At 45.6% G+C, this 13,840-nt stretch overlaps 1 protein-coding gene across 7 annotated transcripts in view; it reads left to right on the plus strand.

Moving 5' to 3' along the window:
• SFXN5 (sideroflexin 5) overlaps window positions 1-13,840 on the plus strand; it is a 127,334-nt gene that overhangs the window by 5,988 nt on the left and 107,506 nt on the right. For 4 of the 7 annotated variants that reach the window (XM_006045915.4, XM_006045916.4, XM_025260827.3 and 1 more), the window contains exon 2: window positions 5,900-5,968. The exons of 2 other annotated variants lie outside the window; for them this stretch is intronic. In XM_006045915.4, coding sequence (XP_006045977.2) covers window positions 5,900-5,968 — 69 coding nt within the window. One more of the 7 variants, XM_025260831.3, reaches the window with a different exon arrangement.

The following is a 13,840-nucleotide window of genomic DNA, read 5'->3' on the forward strand; positions in this document are numbered from 1 at the left end:
AACACCTTCGAGTCCAGTGGTTCTTACCCCTGCTGCACAGTAATCACCTGGGCAGGTTTTTAAACAGACTCTCATGCCTGGAGCCCACCCCAGGCCACTAGAATTCGAATCCCTGGGTGTACAGCCTGGATTTTAGAAAACCCAGGGGATTCAGTGTGCTACCAGGTAAGGACCACTGAGCTGGTCCAGCCTATCTGCTGTTGGGCTACTACTTCAGTGAGTGCCTCATCAGGGAGTTCCTCATCCAGATGAGCAGTCTGGATGAGGTGAGCAGTCGTGTAGAGGTCTGGACACAGGCCCGCTGTCAGTCTCTTCTCAGGCCTTTGCCCTGGGCTGCTGCTCCCGAGGCAGCTCTCTGGCTCTGCTCTCCTGGGCCAGGCCTGGGAGTTAGGAAGCAGCAGGCCTCGAGCCCCTGCTGAGAAGTAGCTGACTCACCTTTCTTGTGAGGGGAAAGGGAAGGAATTACTTGACTCACTCTTCCGTTGAAGAAAAAGGGAAGGAAAAAAAAAATCCACTGATTATCTGATGGGGTAAAAAGTGAATTTTGGAGGGCAAAAAAAAAAAAGACCCTGTTACTAAACTGTTGAGAAAATAAAGACTGGTGAGGTTGCCATGTTATGCATCAGGCTGGGAAGACAGACACATGATGGCAGTTGCGAAGAGTGCTTCTCTCCAGGCTGCTCAGCTCTGAGGGGCCCCAGCCGCCTCCTCCACTGAGTAGCCGTTCTTTTGTACTCACTGAGAAATCACAGTCTCCAAGGTTGTGGATTGCCAGGAACTTCGCTGCTTAAGTGGAGAAGAAAATGGCAACCCACTCCAGTATTCTTGTCTGCAGAATTCCATGGGCAGAGGAGCCTCTCAGGCTACAGTCTAAAATCCAGGCTGTGCAGTCCATGGGATTGCAAAGAGCTGGACACAACTGAGCAACTGTTACGCACTCACGTGCTGTTTATATCAGTAGGGTCAATATTGAGGGAAACAAACAAACACAAAAACTCAGGCTGTACGAACTGTGAGTTGAGTTTATTTACTGTCTGTGGAGGACTACAGTCTGGGAGGCAGCCTCTCAGAGCGCTCTGAAGAGGTAAGGGGGGAGAGGTCAGCCTGTGTGTGATTTTGGCAAAGGGGTTACGTGTGATCAAGCACACATCTCAGAAGCTTGCTGCTATATGTGAGGAACAGATATCTTAATTAATGGGTTTAGTGCTTTTCTAAGAATGGGAAGATGTAAGAATCCAGGTTCCTAAAAGTTTCTCCTGAAAGAAATACTTAACTCTCTGAAGGGCTGTTCTACCAGTCTCCCCAGAGCACAGAGTGCTCTGCCCTAGACTCCTTTCAGGGTGTGTTGAAAGTCAGCACTGCAATGGCTAATGGCTCAATCCTTCCATTACTAGAACCAGGTGTTGAATGACCTCCTCTACTTGGCAACAGGAATGAAACATCCTGCTTTTGATTGGTGGGTCTTTGACTCAGAGAATCAATACAAGGGCAGGGCTTCATATAAGGAGTTTCTGGACATCCCATGCCATGGTTAACTGAATTTTATAGTTTTTAAGAAACAAAACCCTCTGTTTACTTCTCAGTCCAGACCTATGTAGGCCTCTTCCCCGCAGCCCTGCTTTGCCTTGAGCCTGTTAATGTACCATTTCATTTAAATTTTGCTCTACCTTTCTGCAGGATTCTGCACTAACTCAGTTTTTCCTCCCTTGTTTGACAAAATGCCTTATGGTTCCTCTGCTTTGTGGCCTCCATCGTTGCCGTGAGTCAGGAAGCCTAACTTTCCCCTGGTGGGTCAGGGGGAGGTTCTTTGGCTGATTGGGTTAGGACATTGTCATGTGTGCACATAAAGGGAATCTCAGACCTTTATATGTGTTTATTGAAAAGTTACATCTGGAAGGCTCTTAAGTGTCCCAAGTGTACATGACCAGTCCAGAGCTGTTATCTTCCTCTCCACTGAATCAATGCGCTTCTTGCTTTCCTCATCCTGGTTAGTAAGCATTTGTGTCTGACTAGAAATCTGGGCATTACTATGACTATATTATTCCTCGTTCCCCCAGCCAGTCAACTTTGCTCTATGCTCAGGACCTAGCACAGCCTTGGGCACGCAGTAGGTCTCCAGCAGCTTTCTGGTGAATGACTGAACAAACTGCAGGAGCCAGGTGCAGCTTCTGACCTGAACCTGCATGCCTTTGCGCTCCTGCTGATACCCTTCTCTCCTCGGTAAATTCATCCATCCGCCCATGCCAGCTCTTCTGGGAAGCTTCCTGACTCTCTAGGGAGAAATAACCTGTGTCCCCAGTGCCTGTTATGATGCCTCACTTAGTTTTATAGTTATCTCTTTACTTGTTTGTCTCTCTTGATGGTCTCAGCTCCTTGTGGGCTTGTTCACTGTGGTCTTCCCTCAGCTAGTCCAGTAGGGGTTGGTAGGCATCTACGGAGCAGAATGCTTTACTTAGGACTCTCTCCCAGTGGCAGTGGTGGAGACTGATACAGCAGGGTCAGCAGGCCGGGACAGAATGAAAACAGTGATGGACCACAGGGCAAGTCAGAGGCTGGATGTTTTCCTGGATCATCTGCAAGAAGCACTTCCCTTAGGCCCTTCTCCTCCGGGCCCTCCCCTCTGCTGATCCTCTTCCCTCCTTGGGCTGCTAACTGCTAATACTCTTGTCCCTTTCACATCCTACCCTCCCTTCAAGGTCCAGCCCAGGCTGCATCACTCCAGGAAGCCTCCAGGGCACTGGCTGCTCAGCAGCCCACTCATTCATGTTGGGGCTGATGTATTTATGGAACTTCTTCTAGGTCTGTGACACGTGACTAGGAGCCAAGGCACATACAGAAAGAACATCCAATAGCCCACATCCTTCAGCAGTTTATAATCGAGTAATATATCAGTCTATTTTTATTTAAATACATATTATAAAAATAGAATATTACTTCTTTATATTATTGTACATAATATAATACTGATTTTTTTTTTTTCATTTAAAAAGCAATGTAAAAGATATGGAAATAAAAATGTACCATATTCTTATTACCCAGAGGCTATCTCTCTTAACATTTTAATATATTTTCATGTAGCTTTTTAAATAATGTAATTTTGAACTTTTAATTTTGAAGCAGTTTCAGTCTTACAGAAAAGTTGCAAGAAGAATTCAATTCCATATGCCCTTTGCTTAGGTCCACCAGCTTTCAACAGTTTATCACATTTCCTTGATTATGCTCTTTGTCTACAGGTGGCCATAAAGCCAGGAAAGACAGCAAATGCACATGATACTAAGAACATCTTCAATCTGTAAATAGAATACTAGTACCTGCATTTCAAGGTTTTATTGCTGCCCTGTATATCCACACACCATTTTTTTCTCAACCTTTTGAGAGTAGATTCTATTCAGCTATCCCTTAATACTTCATTGTAACCTTAACAACAAGGACATTCTCTTTTATCTCTGTCTTAGTCTGTTTGGGCTGTTATAATAAAAATAGCATAGATGGGGTGCTTTATAAACAACAGAAGTTAATTTCTCCCAGTACTGAAGTCTGGGAAGTCCAGGACGAAGGCACTGGTAGATACGGTGTCTGGGGAGGGTCTGATTCCTAGTCATAGACAGCTCACTCTGTTCTTACACGGTGGAACAGGGCGAGGGGTTTCTCCGGCATCTCTATAAGGTTGTTAATGCCATTCATGAGGGCTCTGCCCTCATATAATCAGCTCTCAAAGGCCCCACCTCCAAATATCATCACCTAGGCGTTTAGGATTTAACGCATGAATTTTGAGAGGACATTAATATTCAGTCTGTAGCAATAACCAGAGTGTGGTTATTCAGGAAATTTAGCATGGATACAATCCTTTTATTAATCTGTGATCCTATTCCAGTTTTATCCTTTTGTCTCAGCAATGTCCTTGAATGCATTTCCCCCTCTAGTCCAGGATTCATTCAAGAATTACACGTTATGTTCAGTTGCCTTATCTCTTCAGTTTCCTTTAATGTGGGGCAGTTTTTCAGCCTTTCTTTGTCTTTACCGCATTGGCATATTTGGTGAACAAGGCCATTTATTTTACAGAATGCTCCTCAGTTTGGGTTTGTCTGATGTTTCCACATGGTTAGACTCAGTCCCTTCAGAATACCCTGTGAACCCAATTGGGAACTTCTCAGAGACGCACCGAGTCCGTTTGCGTCTTATTGGTCCTTCTGACATGCCCCTGTCATTTGGGGAGGGGCAGTTCGTTCCTTTCTAGCACAACAAAATGTGCCAGTCGCATCGTGTTCGTTCCCTACCTCAGCCCTGGAATCAGCCACTTCTCTAAGTCAGGGTCCCCAACCTCTGGGATCTAATGCCTGATGCTCTGAGGTGGAGCTGATATCATAATAGAAATAAAGTGCACGAGAAAGGTAAGGTGCCTGAATCATCCCGAGCCCTTCCCCCCACCCAACCTGCAGTCTGCGGAAATATTTCTTCCATGAGAAACCAGGTCTCTGGTACCAAAAAGGTTGGGGTCTGCTGCTCTAAGGAACCCTGGTTTGTTTTAGTGGGTGTCATCCTGTCTCCTTGCTCCCCATTTAGTATCCATCTTGCTCTGTTTATCTCCTATTAAGTTGGAATCATGCGTTTTAGATGCAGTTCACAAATCACAGGCTTTTTGCATGGCATAAACATTGTCCCAAACATGATGGCTGTGTGTGTTCCATCCTGTGAATGGATCGTCATTTTCACAATTCACCTTTATAAATAATGCAGCAGTGAGTGTTCTCAGCACACACCTCTGCCCACACTTCTGAACATCTCTGATTGAGCATTGTGTGTAAGTTGGGGGATGGTTTAGGCCTCTGATGTATAAGAAGTTAGAGAAGCAACCGTTTTAGTTAGCAGTGGTGTGGAAGCTTGATAGATCTGTGAAAGGCTGGGGCCGGGAGTGGGGTGGAGAGGCTGCTCCAGGCAGAGGGTGCCATGGTGTGTCAGGAGACCTTGTGGTGACCCAGGTCTGTTTTCCGTCTTTTTTGAGGAGGGGAAGGAGCAGAAATTGGCTGCAGGGTCTGATGTCCTAGTGAGAAGGGAAAAGAGTGGGTGTGTTCTGTTTCCTCCCTGGCGTGGAGGCTGGGCTTGGAGAGCTGTGGGGCTCCAGGGAGGATGTGGGAGGGAGCCTGAGGATGGTGAGGCATCAACCCCCAGCCTTTGCAGCTTTCCCCTTTGTCCCCTCGCTTGGTCCCCTCTCTCCTCCCCTGGAGCTTGGCTTTGCCAAACTGGCTCTGTCCTGAGGGCAGAAGGCCCAGCAGCAGCGTTGCTTGGTTTCCTTTCACTGTGCTCTAATGCCTGTGGCCTGTTTAGCACAATGCCCTCCTTTTCCAAGGCCCCTGCTCAGGGATAAGGATGGGGAGCTGGCCCTCTATCCTGGGGCGTGGATGAAGGAAGGCCTGAGGGCTACAAGCTGGGTATCCGCGCTTGAGCTCTGCTGTGGGGAGCTTTCCCTGGCGGCAGAGCCTGTGCTGGACTTTGGGAAGAGACCCTCTCTCCTAAAGTCCTAAGCAAAGCACAAAGGCCGTGGTGGGCCGGGCAGACTGGGAGAGGGCTGGGGACCAGACTGCCCCTCTCACCATCATACTTTGTGGTTCTCGGAGATGCTGAAAGGCTTGGAGTTGATCTCAGGGCATTGGGAGAAGAGGGAGGAAAATGGGAGGCGCATGGAAGAGACATTGGGTCGGACATGTCTCAATGGTCATTCTGAGTTGACTTTAGAAAGCCCCAGACCTGGGAGAGCTGCCGTCAGGCCACCGAGAAGCGAGAGGCCTCGGCCCGTGACTGTGGGACCCTGACAGTAAGGGCGAGCTGTGGGTGGGTTCCCCATTGTCTAGAGAAAGGGGTACAGCAACTGATGCACTCTCCTCTCCCGCCCCTTCTCCAGACATCCTTCTCTGGTCGCTTCAGGCACTTCTTGGACATCATCGACCCTCGCACACTCTTTGTCACTGAGGTGAGTCATGGCCGTCACTCTCAATGGAGGCCCCTTGGCCTTTATACCTTGTGACTTTGGAAGATGCGCAGGTCATCATTATCTCATTTCATCTGGATCTCACGACATCCCTTCAAGGTAGATATGTCATTATTATTTCACACTTCAATAAAATGATTACCAAGTACATGGGTTATGTGCTCATTACAAAAATCCAAACGGTTCAGAACAAGAAGATCCTTTGCACCCTCTCCCTACTCACTCGCCTCCTCTGATAGGTAAGCGACTCAGGCATATGTTATATTTTATATGTGAACACTCCTAAGAGTTTTGACAGATATATCAATTGTCCACAATGAAGTGTTCATCATGAAGATGGAGAACATTTCTGTCATCCTACCATGCTCCTCATGACCATTTGTGATCCGTCTCCCCAACCCCCTGCTGAGCCCCTGGCAACTGTTCGCCTGTTTTCTGTTCTTGTTGTTTTGCTGTTTCTATGATGCCGTATGCGTGAAGTCCTACAGTGCGTAGCCTTGTGTGTCTGCTTCTCTCCCTTGACGTGGTGCTTTTGAGCTTCATCTGTCACATATATCAGTACTTCATCCCTTCTTGCCGCTGAGCAGCATTCCATTGAAAGGATGTTCCAGATCTTGTTTCTTCTGTCCACTTGCTGATGAACACACGGGCTGTTTCCATTTTCTGATTATTATGAATAAAATTGCTCTGAGCATTCTTTGTGTGGATGTATGCTTTCATTTCTCTTGAGTGAGTAACTAGGACTGGGGTTGCGGGCGCATATGGTAAGTATACATTTAACTTCATAGGAAACTGCCGAAAAGTTGCTTAAGGATTACTGTCCATTTTACATTCTCATCCACAGTGTTCCAGTCGCTCCACATCCTCACTAATCCTTGATATTGTCACATTTACCATCAGATTTCTTTGAGCCATTCCAAGAAGTGTGTCTTTCTATCCTTTGCATTGTATTTACAAACGTTTATAGGAATGCATGCACATATAATGTAGTGAATATTTGTTAAGGATTTTCTGTGAGCAAAGCTGTGTCATAAACATTTTACATGTATTAGCTTGTCGGATTAACTCAAAACAACCCTTTGAGGTAGATTCTATTTTAAGTTCCATTTTCCAGATGAGGAAACAGACAGATAGAAGTTAAGTCTCAGGCACATGATGCTGGCCAGTGATGGAGCCAGGGTATGAACCCAGGTAAGCTTGTCTCCAGAACACTTATTTTTGGCCACTTTGCATTCCTGTTCAGGTAACTCAAGTTTAGGGAGCTCTCCCAAGCTGGAAGAAGGCCTGAACTCCCCACCCCAGGTCCCCACGTACCCTGACGGAAGGCACTGAGCCTCTGAGTCAGCCCCTTGAGTAGGCAGCCCTTCTCTGCTCACCTTTGTGCTGAGCATTGGCTTGCTTCAGCTCTGGGAAGAAAAAGAAGCACAGGGTCTGCTGGGCACCTGGCCCTAGAACCATCTCCATCTCTCCATCCCCACTGTGCCTGGGAGAGCAGTCCAGTTATGGGAAATGTGGGGATTACCCTGATATGTGATTTCCTGCTGCAGCTCAGGAAGGATGAAGGACTCTAGTATTTACCTGGCTGACCTTATTTCTGGGTATAGTGTCTCTGAAGGGCAAGGCTATTGTACTTCCGGGCCCTGTCAGGACTCTCCTAAGGAGTAATCAATGGGATTACATAAAAATTTGGAGGCGCACCAAACTAGAGGAACTACTTTCCCAGCCTAGGTTATGTGTCTTTCTTGAAAGCTCTGGAATGGTGCCCAACTAGACAGAATTGTGACAAAAATCCCAACATAAATGCGTCCTGCTTGATGGAGGAGGCGGCGGAGACAAATGCTTATTTCAAAAGATGGCGGTGCTAATGGTGAACTTGAAGGCAGCACATTGAGAGATGGTGGAGGGAGTCCTGGGCGGTCTGGACGTATATCAGTGCTCCCCCCAATTACCACGAGCAGGCAGGCGCTTTGGGGGCAGCTGGGCAGCACACCGCTTGTACTGGGGGCTCTCAGCTTCTCCTCTCTAGTTCACACTCCTCTCATCCCCAGATCATTTCATGTTACTGCTGTCTTCCTGTACCACATTTTTTCTTCTACTCTTGCATTTTGAAAGACCTCAGCATCTTTGTACATTACTAAGCCATCTTTTGCCTATTTCTCTCTGAGTAAATTTGAAAGTCTTATACTTTTTTTTTTTTTAACCATTAATTGAAATGTCAAAGACTCTTAACTATTTAATGACCAGAAAATAACCAATGCAACAATCAGGTAAAAATATTTTTCAAACTTCTGTTTCTTCTCTTCATCAAGGATGCCGATAGGCTTCCTGGAAAGAGCTACACCTTTTCCTACTGCATCCCAGTTGGGGACTGTTTCCAGTACTACTTGCCTTTTGGAAATTTTCTGCCCATAGAAGATCTTCTAAGCCCTAAAAAAATCCGAAAGGGCCACGAGTGGGCCCTTCTGTCCCTCCCTGGTTCCAATGCAGGCAGGTAGCTTGGCAAGGCCATATGCCTGGGAGCGATGGAAATTAGGAGCAGGAAGAGGAAAGACTCTCTTACCTGAGCCCCTCTCTGACAACCGTAGTGCTATCAGGAGGGCCAGGTTTCCCCTGCTGCTGGGCTCAGCCCAAGACCATGGCTTATGCCCTCAAAGCACTGTCTCTCTCCCAGAGTGTCCTGGGACACTCCTAGGCTGCATCCTGGGAGGGAGCGTGGGGTGATGGCTGCCCAGGCGGAGGAGATCTGGACAGGCCGGCTCACCTGTGTGAGAGGAGAGTGGAGGACATGAGAGGTGGCTCTGGAAGCCAGAGTTTCCTGAAGTGGAAAGATGCTGTGGAGCTGGAGCCTTCTGGTGACCCAGTTCTGAGGGGCAGTAGCTGAGTCAATGGATAGACTCATCTTGAGAGAGTTTTGCAGCTATTGTTTGTAATTTATAACTGACGAAGCTTTAAAAAGATTCCGGCCCTTGTGTGTGTAATGAGGTGGAGCAAATTTTATTCACCATAATTTCTCGTAGGAAGAAGGCTGTCTTTGTTCTAAGAATGTCTTGCGCAAGGCTTCAGAGAGGAAGGAGGTTGCCTGTTTGACAAAAGAGGAAGAATTGTGCTTTTCTGATCCTCTTAAGAGGGAGGAGAGAGAAGGAACACGAGGGGAAAACAGTGGGAAGGAGAGCAAGTAACCATGATGGACGGAAAGGCCAGTGTCTGGGGCTCTTTAGAGGTTGGTCATGCATGCTGTGAAAGGTGCTGTCCCTTCCACCATCATTCCTATTATATTGTCATAAAATCTGCCTGGTTCCTGAAGTTTCTGCAAGAGTTCATTCTTTAAAGGGCTCTTGAGGGGCCGGGAGTCTGCTCTTGGTGCTGTAGGTGGACAGTTGGGCCTGAGGAAGGAAACCCCCATGACCCGGCAGAAGCCCTAGCTTCATCCTTTCATGTGGGTCATGGAATTAGATCTAGATCTCTAAGGAAAAGGCCGTACCAGCTGACATCTAAGTTACTTTAAGTCATGAACTGAATGTGAAACGGGTTTGCTATTCTGAATTCAATAATTATTTAAGAGAATGAATGTTTGGCAGATCATCGTTCTGAAGGACATGGAAAACCAACGGAAGCAGTCAAATAGCACAAGCTCATTACTAGTATTTGTGAAGTAATCTGAGACTGTTTTGGGTGTGTCGTAGGACAGAAGAAATCATTACGCTGATATTGGGAACCAGGGTTCTCACCGCAGGAGTAGGGAGATACAGATATGAAGTAGGGGAAAAGGCAAAAACTACATTATGTTGTATTTGAATTGGAGGAATCAATTTTAACTCATGATTTATGCACATATACATTCATATACTTATTTATATTTCTCAGTTTTCTGACTCTGCTCACTGAAAGGGTCTAGAAACAATGACACCCCAGTAACAGGGGACACACTTGGCACTCAGATCTTTGTGCCTAAATGCCATCGCTTACTAAAAGCACCCAGGGCTTCTTGGAGAGTTTGCCAAATCCACACCTGAGGCAAAGAGCATTGCTACAGAAAGTAAGAAAATGTTTCTAGAATGATGGAAACACAGGAACAGGAAGTGGCTGAGTCCCACTAGCCACATTTGGGACAATTTGAACATTAAGAAGAAGAAAAACAATGGATTATAATACATTGAATAATAAAAAGAATCCATGAGTCCATAGTAAAACTAAAAATATGAAAGAGGGAAGCTCTTATTCTTAAAAGAATGTCAGCTAATAAATGTTGAAGGAAATAAACATTGTTAGTCCTCTGTGACAGAGAAGGCAATGGCACCCCACTCCAGTACTCTTGCCTGGAAAATCCCATGGACAGAGGAGCCTGGTAGCCTGCAGTCCATGGGGTCGCTAAGAGTTGGGCACGACTGAGCGACTTCACTTTCACTTTTCACTTTTATGCATTGGAGAAGGAAATGGCAACCCACTCCAGTGTTCTTGCCTGGAGAATCCCAGGGACAGAGGAGCCTAGTGGGCTGCCATCTATGGGGTCGCACAGAGTCGGACACGACTGAAGTGACTTAGCAGCAGCAGCAGCAGTCCTCAGTGAAATAACTGATTTCAACCAGGATCATTAACAGATGCTATTTGCATGGAATAAAATGTTGTTGTAAAACAGGATATTCTTAGTCTTTCAGGTAAGTGTCGCCTCCAAATGTTGCTTAGCAATTACTAAGGGAAAAGGTACTTTTACGGTGGTGAGCTTGGAGAACACTCCTTCAACCAGATGACCAATGAAAACAATTGACACTATGTGCCTCTTGATGTTTTGTGATTCTGGTAATAATCTTTAAATACTGGAACATATGAAAGTCTAAAAAAGAAAATAAAAACTGCTCATTATCTCTCCTGCAAGAAATAATCACAATTATCATTCTAGTGTATATATCTGTACAAAATTAGGATGGTTTGTATAATGTGTGTGTGTGTATATCTATATCTATATCTATATCTGTATCTTACTCTCTCTCTATATCAACGGTCCCTGACTTCAGTCTACGATTTATGGGCTTTGTGATGGTGTGAAAGCAGTATGCATTCAGTAGAAATCATGGTTCCAATTGTGGATTTTGATTATATCCTGGGCTTGTGATATACAGTACAATTCTCTCTTGCGATGCTGAGCCACGACAGCCACAGGTCCCAGTCAGCCACGTGATCACTCGTGGGAACCACCGATACACTTAGAACCATTCTACACCCGCACAACTATTCTGTTTTTCACTTTCAGTATAGTATTCAATGAATTACACGAGGTACTCAACATTTTATTATAAAATAGCGTCTGCATTAGATGATTTTCCCCAACTGTAGGCTAATGTTAGTGTTCTGAGCACGTGTAGGAAGGCCAGGCTAAGCCATGATATTCGGGTAGGTTAGGTGTGTTCAATGTATTTTCAACTTAAGATGTGATATTTTCACTTACAGTGAAATTTTTATGATGGGATGAACCCCATCGTAAGTCAAGGACGATCTCTCTCTGTATGTATTATGTATATATATATGTAAATATATATTTAAAATCATATGTGACATATGTATACATGATATATATTGTTTTTTCCATATAGCATACCTTGAGCATTTTTCCTTGTCATTAAATGTTATTTCAAAGTGTGTTTAATAACTACATAGTAATCCATCAGGTGATTATTCTAAAACTTAATCATCTTCTCTATTGACCATTTGGGTAGTTTCAAGTCTTTTGCCATTATAAATAATATGGCAATAAATATCCTTGTACATATATCTCCCCATATTTCTCTTTATTTCCTTGGGGTAAATTCCTAGAAGTGGAATTTCTGAATGAAAGGCATTTTAAGGCTTTTGATATATATTGCCAAATTGCCCTGCAAATTGCACCAACCTGTACCAAGACTATCAGTTTATGCTGTCAATAGTAGTAAGACTATCCATTTAAATGCATTCTAGACAGCATCAGGTAGTCTAATTTTAAATTTTAAAATTTCCAAATTTCAGTACCCTTATACACTTCAGGTTTTTGCCCATCTGTATACATTTTTATCATGCTTATTACATTGAACATAGACTTTTTATTTGCTTTTTTCATTTATTTCCAAGTCTTTATAATTTTAGGAAGTCAAGTCCTTTAGTATAAATATCCATCTCTGTTAGGCTTTTAGGTCTAACAGATAGGTTGTTTCCTACCTTTTTCTTTCCTGCCAAAAATAGTTTTAGGCAAATTATTTTTCATTTCTGATAAATTTATTCTTTTAGAAAAATATTCCCAAAAGTAGGGTATCCAGGATGTAGACCATGATTGTTTTTAAAGTTCTTAGGCATAGCTGGACAGATTTACTTTCTAAAGGGCTATACCACCTGTAATGCTGTCAGAATTAACTCACATTCAGTGTCCTGAAGGTGGCCAGAGGTTGGCCACAGGGAAACGTGTGCCTGGTTTCCCCTTCTCTTGGGCCTCCCAGAGGTAGCTTGTGGTTGAGCTAGGAAACAGTCTCAGCACAGATAACCCTGTGGGTCCCAGGATTGCTGGGAAGGAGCAAGAAGGGCTTAGGAAGGCCAAGGGAGGATGAGAGAAGGGCTTGAGACTCTGCCTGCACAAAGCCTTGGCCCCCAAATCCCACCATCCGGGAGCCAGAAAGGAATGGTTGAAGATGTGGCAGGCAAGGTAAGAATGCACAGCCCTGCCCTTGGCTGATTCAAGACTGTCCCAGGTGAGAGCAATTAGATACTGAGCGATCAAGGCAGGCCTTGCCCCGGTCCCTACCGCCAGCTCCGTTCCCTCATGCACACCAACCCCGCTCCCCACATTCATTTTCACCCTGACCATTGACACTTCTTTTTCCTTTCTCTTTTCCTTCCTTCCTTCCTTTCTCCCTCTTCCTCTCTCTCCTTCTCTCCTTCCCTTCCTCCCTTCTCCCCCACCCCCTATTTTAAGAGGGACTCCCAAATTTTGATTGCCTGAAATGTCCAGGTTTCAATTGTACCCACTTTTGCTAAATATGCAGCAGCAACTGGGCTTGCCTTTGAATGAGAATAAAGAAGGCCCTTCCCTTTCTTACGTGGGGTACCTGGCCACCGTTGACATCGGCTTTTCAGGATGCAAGCATTTCTATGGTTTCTCTGGGAGACCACCCCTCTTTCAATTACTGACCATCTGGAGGACAGGAGGCTCTTCCATGGTCACGTCTCATGGAAATGGCCCAGAGCTGGGAATGCAGGGACTTGAGATTCCTAGATGACACCCACCCACTCTGTGACCCTGGGCATCGAAATGCCCTTCCTGCTCGGACCCCAGCTGTCTCAGAGAAAGGAATGTCCACGTGGTTCAGCAGACACTCACAGAGGGGTACTGTCATCCACATCCTGTGTGAACAGGGCATGGTCTCTTGGAATCCCACGATTCCGTAGAACCAGCATAGCTCTCAAGGGCCTCTGGCCTGCTGCTTTGGAACCTGGTCCCTAACCCTGATTATACCCTTCACCTCTCCTCCCAGCAGCCTCATATTTATCAGTGCTCATTATGTGTGGCCCCGTGTTGGTGATGGACTGGGGTAGGAGTGCCCTGCGTTTCAGCCAACATAACCTACAGCAGTCTCCCGCTCCCTGCACCCTGCAGTCTCTGACAGGTAACAGGGGCACATGGTGGTGAGTGACCATGGACCTCAAAGAAGTGCAAACCAAATGCTCTCTGAGTGTTCAGAGGGCAGAGGGAAATTTTCTGGAAGATTCCTGAAGATGGCCCTGAGCCTTGAAGGATGGACATGGGTGGGGACAGACAACCCAGGGTGGTGGGGTGGTATAGGAAAGATCAGGGGCAAGGGCCTGCAGGAAAAGTGGGTGGCCTTTATCACAAGT

The sequence above is a fragment of the Bubalus bubalis genome, chromosome 12, assembly GCF_019923935.1.
Source record: "Bubalus bubalis isolate 160015118507 breed Murrah chromosome 12, NDDB_SH_1, whole genome shotgun sequence".
NCBI classification, from domain to species: Eukaryota; Metazoa; Chordata; class Mammalia; order Artiodactyla; family Bovidae; genus Bubalus; species Bubalus bubalis.